The sequence below is a fragment of the Aethalodelphis obliquidens genome, unplaced genomic scaffold (genome assembly GCF_003676395.1).
Source record: "Aethalodelphis obliquidens isolate GAN/ISIS:26980383/991018 unplaced genomic scaffold, ASM367639v1 scaffold54, whole genome shotgun sequence".
Lineage (NCBI taxonomy): Eukaryota > Metazoa > Chordata > Mammalia > Artiodactyla > Delphinidae > Aethalodelphis > Aethalodelphis obliquidens.
Window position 1 is genome coordinate 13,704,375 of NW_020837998.1, and position 9,149 is coordinate 13,713,523.

General features: G+C 43.1%; 1 protein-coding gene and 1 long non-coding RNA gene across 2 annotated transcripts in view; one reads left to right on the forward strand and one right to left on the reverse strand.

Annotated features, from left to right (window-relative positions):
* Positions 1-79: 79 nt before the first annotated feature.
* NOX1 (NADPH oxidase 1) overlaps positions 80-9,149 on the reverse strand; it is a 35,419-nt gene continuing 26,349 nt past the window's right edge. Inside the window, 3 exon segments of the mRNA XM_027086128.1 lie at positions 80-853; positions 5,534-5,658; positions 5,854-6,000. Of these exon segments, the coding sequence (XP_026941929.1) occupies positions 727-853; positions 5,534-5,658; positions 5,854-6,000 (399 nt within the window). The 3' untranslated portion in view covers positions 80-726.
* Positions 9,046-9,149, forward strand: part of LOC113609072 (uncharacterized) — a 3,795-nt gene continuing 3,691 nt past the window's right edge. Inside the window, exon 1 of the long non-coding RNA XR_003428494.1 lies at positions 9,046-9,078. This is a non-coding gene — a long non-coding RNA (uncharacterized LOC113609072). The remainder of the gene's footprint in view (positions 9,079-9,149) is intronic.

Genomic DNA, 9,149 nt, shown 5'->3' on the forward strand with positions numbered 1-9,149 from the left:
ACTGACTTTCAGTTATAATACAATTTCAATTATGATTAGCATACTTCCAAGATTTTCTTTCCCAAATGGAGAGCCTAGGTAAAGTAACAAAAGATTTATTCATTAAGCAAAGAAGAAAATCCTTCATTTTTTGACAAGCAAAAATAAGTAAAGCATAAATTGCTGTTCACACTGGATAAGACCATGTTTAACAGTAAGAATGTATATAGTGTTATATAGGTATTGAGTTCTTGGTAATTCTATGTTTGTTGTTTTACTATTTATGCTTATTATTATGTTTTGTCATTAATTCTTTAATAAATTTTTATTTAAAAAAATCACCCTACTTAGAAATCTTCTTTGTGGGTGGGAGGGAGAGGAGAATGTGACCCAGAGTCCAGGAGACAGTAACACTTGGAATCAACAAAATCACCTGGAGTTAAATTGTGTAACTGTCAACCACGTCTCCCATCAAGCCTTGTTTCAATCATGGCATTCCAGAAGGATTTACAGTTGTTTTCCCGAGAAAGGATCCATGGGCTTTGCAATTATTGTGACTTCTGAAGTTCTTAGGTCCATGAAGCTCAGTGATGACGAAGTTGAGTCCAATCAAAAAAGAATACCAGGGAGTCAAGGCTTGAAAGAAACATGTTATTGTCCTTAAGTGGTTGCCCAAACCTGACCAGACCAAGTAAATTGTTGAAGATACAGAGGCTAAATGCAGATTGCCATCCTTATTCTTATAATTCAGAAATTTTCATTGTTGAAGTAGAATTGAACCTTCCTAGGATCCAGGCTGGAGTACTGATGACAGCATTTGCACAGGCTCTTTGCCAAAGTCTGAGGACCACATAGGAAGACTCCCACCGCCGACCTGCAAGAATAGAATGGTAGCCAGAGTTAGAATGCAGCAAAGGCTGCTGACAATGTTTGAGGGAATGGTTTCTGCCTCTGCTAGGCCTCTACTACTCCCAACAACCTTACATAAAAATTCAGTTATTGACTTTTTCATGTTCTTCATGTTCGTCTTCTCACCTTTTCCGCTTGCAAGCCCCAAATATGCTCCCAACTCTTAACCCTCTCAGCACTCAGCCTTGCCTACTCTATTGAGCACAGACAGGAGATGGAGTGCAGTGCACTGATGAAGTACTAGACTCTGAAGCCAGGCTGTCTAGGTTCCAATCCCTGTTCTGACATTTGTCCCAGCTGTGTGACTTTAGGCAAGTTTCTTAACCTCTCTGTGTTTCAATATTCCCCCCTGTAAAATGGGATAGTATCCACCTCACAGGGTTGTTTGAAGGTTTAAACAAAAATAACATATGTAAAGCAATTAGAAAAATGCCTGGCATATAGCAAGTGCATATGTTAGCTGCCATTAAATCCATCCAGTGTTTTCTCACACTGAAGAGGTGGTGGTTCTTATTGCCAAGGATAATCTTTCTAACTAGGCTCTGGGTCTCACCCTGTCCTTCCTTCCCTCATACCTTCCTCTCCCCTCTTTTTCACTTGAGACATAATTCACATGACTTAACATTCACCCTTTTAGAGTGTGCAGGTAGTGCTTTTTAGTATAACCGCAAAGTTGTGCAACCATCACCACTATCTAATCCGAGAACATTTCCATCTTCCCAAAAAGAAAGCCCATACACATTAGCAGTCACTCCCCATTTCCTCCCAACCGCCCCCACTCCCTGCCCTAGACAATCAAGTATACTTTCTGTCTCTAGATTTGCCTATTCTGAACATTTCATATAAATGGAATCATACAATATGTGGCCTTTTGTGTCTGGTTTCTTGCACTTAGCATACTGTTTTCAAGGTTCCTTCATGTTGTAGCATGTAATATACTTCATTCCTTTTTACAGCTGAATAATATTCCTTTGTGTGAATATACCACATTTTGTTTATCCATTCATCTGTTGGTGGACACTTGGGTTGTTACCACTTTTTGGCTATTTTACATACATTCACATACAAGTTTTTGTGTGGACATATGTTTTCATTTCTCTTGGGTATGTACTTAGGAGTGAAATTGCTGGGTCATGTGGTGATTCTATGTTTAACATTTTGAGGAAATGCCAGAGTTTTCCTAAAGTGCTGCACTGTTTCACATTCCCATAAGCAACGTGGGAGGAACTTGCCTACAGTTTCCCCATTTCCTCGCCAACTCTTGTTATTGCCCTTTTATTATGGCCATCCTAGTCCTGTCTCCCCTTTTGTATGTTTATTTTATTCCTATCTACTGTCTCCTGATCTGTCTATAAATATGCTTAGATCATCCTTAAACTAAATATGTATTTCCTGGACCCTGCCACTCCTCCAACCCTGTTGACAATACTCCTCTAGTATTTCCTCCCTTGGCTTCTGTGATACTGCTTCTACACATTCTCCTACTTCTTCCCTGGCTCATCTTTCTCCCTTCCCACATAATGTACGCATTCCTTAATACAACTTCAACTATCATCAACCCGACACAATAATTAACATAGTCTCTTTTGTTTATATGCTGTTTTACAGTTTACAGAACATTTTTAATATATTGTCTTGCTTATTATTCACGACAATCCTGCAAGTGAGTAGAGCAGGCGCTTACTAATATAAACCCCCATTTTACATATGAGGAATCTGAAGATCAGAGGGCTTTGTAGCTCAAGGTCCCAGAACTAGAAAGTGTCAGAACTAGCAGTAGGACCCAGGATCATCTGAATCTGAGTCACTAAGTGTTCTCTCCGCTGCCTTCCTGAAGCCTTTCCTGATCACCCCATATGGACATAGACTTTTTCTCCGTGTCCATGTACCTGCTTCATGGAGTGCATCATTCTGCTTGAGTTGATTATATGCATCTCTTGTTAAAATGTGTGCTCCTTGAAGGCAAGAACCATATCCTATTTTTCTTTCAACCTCCAAATCTTTTAGAATAGTGTGTGCTGTACCCTATAGAAGGTAACCAATAATGTTTGTGGAATTGAACTGATCTTCACCTGCCAACTTGTTCCAAGGATTTATCTAATACGATCAGCTTAATCTTCCCATTGGAATAGCTTATTTTATGGCTGATTTTCATGCTCTAGCATGTCTCAGAACCCCTCAGAAAACTGAGGTCAGGTCATCAGTTAACTAGTTAATACACTCCAAACCCTTGTTACTTTAAGTAGAGGTCATTAAGGCCCAAAACAATGCATTTTTTAAAATTTAATTGTAGTTGACTTTTACAATATTGTGTTAGTTTCAGGTGTACAGCTTCAGATTCTTTTCCATTATAGGTTATTACTTCCCTGTGGTATATGTTACAATCCTTGTTATCTGTTTTATATACAGTGGTGTGTATCTGTTAATTCAATACTCCCAATTTATCCCTCCCCCTCCCCTTTCCCCTTTGGTAACCATAAGTTTGTTTTCTATGTCTGTGACTCCGTTTCTGTTTTGTAAATAAGTTCATTTGTACCATTTTTTTAGATTCCACATATAAGTGATATTATATAATAGTTGTCTTTGTCTGACTTACTTCACTTAGTATGATAATCTCTAGGTCCATCCATGTTGCTGCAAATGGCATTATCTGAGTAGTATTCCTTTTTTTTTTAAAGAAATTTATTATTTTTTACTTATCTTATTATCTATTTTTTGGCTGTGTCAGGTCTTGGTTGTGGCATGCAGGATCTTCGTTGCGGCTTGCGGGATCCTCCACTGCGGCACGTGGGGGCTCCTCATTGCCGTACTCAGGCTTCTCTCTAGTTGTGGCCCGTGTGCTCAGTAGTTGCAGCACGCGGGCTTAGTTGCCCCACGGCATGTGGGATCCCAGTTCCCCAACCAGGGATTGAACCCACATCCCCTGCATTGGAAGGTGGATTCTTAACCACTGGACCACCAGGGAAGTCCCTGAGTAGTATTCCATTGTGTGTGTGTGAGTGTGTGTGTGTGTATCACATCCTCTTTATCTAGTCATCTGTCAATGGACATTTAGGTTGCTTCCATGTAAATAATGCTGCTATGAACATTGGGGTGCATGTATCTTTTCGAATTAGAGTTTCCTCTGGATATGTGCCCAGGAGTGGGATTGCTGGATCATATGGTAACTCTATTTTTAGGGTTTTTTTTTTTTTGTGGTACGCAGGCCTCTCACTGTTGTGGCCTCTCCCGTTGCGGAGCACAGGCTCCGGAAGCGCAGGCTCAGCGGCCATGGCTCACGGGCCCAGCCGCTCCGCGGCATGTGGGATCTTCCCGGACCAGGGCACGAACCCGCATCCCCTGCATCGGCAGGCGGACTCTCAACAACTGCGCCACCAGGGAAGCCCTATTTTTAGTTTTTTAAAGAAACCTCCATACTGTTTTCCATAGTGGCTGCACCAATTTACATTCCCACCAACACTGTAGGAGGGTTCCCTTTACTCCACACCCTCTCCAGCATGTACTACTTGTAGACTTTTTGATGGTGGCCATTCTGACTGGTGTGAGGTGAAACTTCACATTGTAGTTTTGATATGCATTTCTCTAACAATTAGCGATGTTGAGCATCTTTTCATGTGCCTGGTGGCCATCTGTATGTCTTCTCTGGAGAAATGTCTGTTTAGGTCTTCTGCCCATTTTTTGATAGGGTTGTTTTTTCTTTTTTGATATTGAGTGGTATGAGCTGTCTGTATATTTTGAAAAGTAAGCCCTTGTCAGCTGCATTGCTTGAAAATATTTTCTCCCAGTCTGTAGGTTGTCTTTTCATTTTGTTTATGGTTTCCTTTACTGTGCAAAAGCTTTTAAGTTTGATTAGGTCCCATTTGTTTATTTTTGCTTTTATTTCTTTTGCCTTGGGAGACTGATCTAAGAAAATATTACTACAGTTTATGTCTGAGAATGTTTTGCCTAGGTTCCCTTCTAGTTTTATGGTGTCATGTCTTATATTTAAGTCTTTAAGTCATTTTGAGTTTATTTTTGTGTATAGTGTAAGGGAGTGTTCTAACTTTATTGATTTACATGAGGCTGTCCAGCTTTCCCAACACCACTTGCTGAAAAGACTGTCTTATCTCCACTGTATATTCTTGCCTACTTTATTGAAGATTAATTGGCTGTAAGTGTGTGGGTTTATTTCTGGGCTCTCTATTCTGTTCCACTGATCTATATATCTGCTTTTGTGCCAGTACCAAGCTGTTTTGATTACCACAGCTTTGTAGTATTATCTAAAGTCTGGGAGGCTTATGCCTCCAGCTTTGTTCTTTTTCCTCAGAATTGCTTTGGCCCAAAACAGTGCATTTGAATTGTTCCCGTTCTCTATTTTGTTTGGTAAGACAACCAGAACTCAGTCTCTTTGCCTCACTGTTTGAATGCATGTGGGGACAACAAATGTCTTCTCGTCAATTACAAGATCAAGACCCTTATTTCGCTGAAACGCCACAGGAAATTTCCTCACTTTTAAGCAAGAATCTAAGATTGGTGCAAATAGTTTTGGCCCCAGAGATCTTTCCCAAGAGTGTTCAACATGCTGTAATACTTGTCCTAAACCTAAATCTGCAAAATGAATCAGTTCTGCAAAATCAATTCTGTAACTAGAAGAGAATACACTTACTTGGGGTGGGTGGTAGCTATTGTAGAAAACTCATTGTCCCACATAGGTCTCCCAAAGGAGGTTTTCTGTTTCAGACCTGTCAGGATATCAGTGGCCTTGTCAAAGCTTAATGCTGCATGACCAGCCTGGAGTCAGAGAAATAGGAAGTTAGAAAAAGCAGGTCCTGATAGCTGCCTCTTCCTTCAGCCACTTTTAAACTTGGGTGTGAAGGTGAGAACAGGTAGGAAATCATAGGAAATGATTATTTCTAATCAGCATGCATTATGTTTCGTCTGACATTCATCTTGCATCTTGGGAATTAGTCTGTTGTTTGAACTCACAAAGTTGCAGTCCCATCCGGTGAGGAAAAGACAGTAGTTTAGGAAACCCACTTTGCCTAATTCCTCCATCTCCTGTTCCAGGGAAACCAATAGGTCATTGAACCAAGCAAACGCACCTGTCTCCCTGTAGATCCAGTAGAAATAGATCTGGAATCAGCAAAAGAGAATATAGCCTTATTAAGTGCCCTTTACAATGTGCACTATGGTGACATGATTATGTACGTATACACTATATTTGTTGATCCAGTCTAAGAGTGACCTGAAAAAATCACCTCTACAATACAGCAGACTTCAGGTGGCATTAATGTCCAGAGTCCTAACAACTTCCCTTATGGAAAGAGAACTCCAACGTCAGCTTTAGTTCAAAGTGATTTTAAACTCCAATTGAGAATGAAGACCCAGAGGACTTCCGGGAAGATGGCGGAAGAGTAAGACGCGGAGATCACCTTCCTCCCCACAGATACACCAGAAATACATCTACACGTGGAACAACTCCTACGGAGCACCTACTGAACGCTGGCAGAAGACCTCAGACCTCCCAAAAGGCAAGGAACCCCCCACGTACCTGGTTAGGGCAAAAGAAAAAACTAAACAGAGACAAAAGGATAGGGACGGGTCCTGCACCAGCGGGAGAGAGCTGTGAAGGAGGAAAAGTGTCCACACACTAGGAAGCCCCTTCGCGGGTAGAGACTTCGGGAGGCGGAGTGGGGGAGCTTGGGAGCCGCGGAGGAGAGCACAGCAACAGGGGTGCGGAGGGCAAAGCGGACAGATTCCAGCGCAGAGGATCGGGCCGACCGGAACTCACCAGCCGAGAGGCTTGTCTGCTCGCCCGCCAGGGCGGGCGGGACTGGGAGCTGAGGCTCCGGCTTTTGTCGGAGCGCCGGGAGAGGACTGAGGTTGGCTGCGTGAACACAGCCTGCAGGGCGTTAGTGCACCGCGGCTAGCCGGGAGAGAGTCCGGGGAAAAGTCTGGACCTGCTGAAGAGGCAAGAGACTTTTACGTCCCTCTTTGTTTCCTGGTGCACGAGGAGAGGGGATTAAGAACGCTGCTTGAGAGAGCTCCAGGGACGGGCGCGAGCCGCGGCTAAAAGTGCGGAGCCCAGAGACAGACATGAGACGCTAAGGCCGCTGCTGCCGCCACCAGGAGGCCTGTGTGCGAACACAGGTCACTAGCCACACGCCCTTCCGGGGAGCCTGTGCAGCCCGCCACTGCCAGGGTCCCGGGATCCAGGGACAACTCCCCCGGGAGAACGCACAGCGCGCCTCAGGCTGCAACGTCATGCCGGCCTCTGCCGCTGCAGGCCCGCCCCACACTCCGTGACCCTCCCTACCCCCCGGCCTGAGTGAGCCAGAGCCTCCGAATCAGCGGCTCCTTTAACCCCATCCTGTCTGAGCAAAGAACAGACGCCCTCCGGCGAGCTACACGCACAGGTGGGGCCAAATCCAAAACTGAGCCCCTGGGAGCTGTGAGAACAAAGAAGAGAAAGGGAAATCTCTCCCAGCAGCCTCAGAAGCAGCGGATTAAAGCTCCACAATCAACTTGATATACCCTGCATCTGTGGAATACCTGAATAGTCAACAAATCATCCCAAATTAAGGAGCCCTGTGGATGAAAGGCTCTTGGTGCTGCAGCCAGGAGTCAGTGCTGTGCCTCTGAGGTGGGAGAGCCAACTTCAGGACACTGGTCCACAAGAGGCCTCCCAGCTGCACATAATATCAAACAGCAAAAATCTCCGAGAGATCTCCATCTCAATGCCAGCACCCAGCTTCACTCAACGACCAGCAAGCTACAGTGCTGGACATCCTATGCCAAACAACTAGCAAGACAGGAACACAAGCCCACCCATTAGCAGAGAGGCTGCCCAAAATCATAATAAGTCTACAGACACCCCAAAACACACCACCAGACGTGGACCTGCCCACCAGAAAGACAAGATCCAGCCTCATCCACCAGAACACAGGCACTAGTACCCTCCACCAGGAAGCCGACACAACCCACTGAACCAACCTTAGCCACTGGGGACAGACACAAAAAACAACAGGAACTACGAACCTTCAGCCTGCAAAAAAGGAGACCACAAACACAGTAAGATAAGCAAAATGAAAAGACAAAAAAACACACAGCAGATGAAGGAGCAAGATAAAAACCCACCAGACCTAACAAATGAAGAGGAAATAGGCAGTCTACCAGAAAAAGAATTCAGAATAATGATAGTAAGGTTGATCCGAAATCTTGGAGATAGAATGGACAATAGAATGGACAAAATGCAAGAATCAGTTAACAAGGACCTAGAAGAACTAAAGATGAAACAAGCAACAATGAACAACACAATAAATGAAATTAAAAGTACTCTAGATGGGATCAATAGCAGAATAACTGAGGCAGAAGAACAGATAAGTGACCTGGAAGATAAAATAGTGGAAATAACTACTGCAGAGCAGAATAAAGAAAAAAGAATGAAAAGAACTGAGGACAGTCTCAGAGACCTCTGGGACAACATTAAACGCACCAACATTCGAATTATAGGGGTTCCAGAAGAAGAAGAGAAAAAGAAAGGGACTGAGAAAATATTTGAAGAGATTATAGTTGAAAACTTCCCTAATATGGGAAAGGAAATAGTTAATCAAGTCCAGGAAGCACAGAGAGTCCCATACAAGATAAATACAAGGAGAAATACGCCAAGACACATATTAATCAAACTGTCAAAAATTAAATACAAAGAAAGCATATTAAAAGCAGCAAGGGAAAAACAACAAATAACACATAAGGGAATCCCCATAAGGTTAACAGCTGATCTCTCAGCAGAAACCCTACAAGCCAGAAGGGAGTGGCAGGACATACTGAAAGTGATGAAGGAGAAAAACATGCAGCCAAGACTACTCTACCCAGCAAGGATCTCATTCAGATTTGATGGAGAAATTAAAACCTTTACAGACAAGCAAAAGCTGAGAGAGTTCAGCACCACCAAACCAGCTTTACAACAAATGCTAAAGGATCTTCTCTAGGCAAGAAACACAAGAGAAGGAAAAGACCTATAATAACGAACCCAAAACAATTTAGAAAATGGGAATAGGAACATACATATCTATAATTACCTTAAATGTAAATGGACTAAATGCTCCCACCAAAAGACACAGATTAGCTGAATGGATACAAAAACAAGACCCTTATATATGCTGTCTACAAGAGACCCACTTCAGACCTAGAGACACATACAGACTGAAAGTAAGGGGATGGAAAAAGGTATTTCATGCAAATGGAAACCAAAAGAAAGCTGGAGTAGCAATTCTCATATC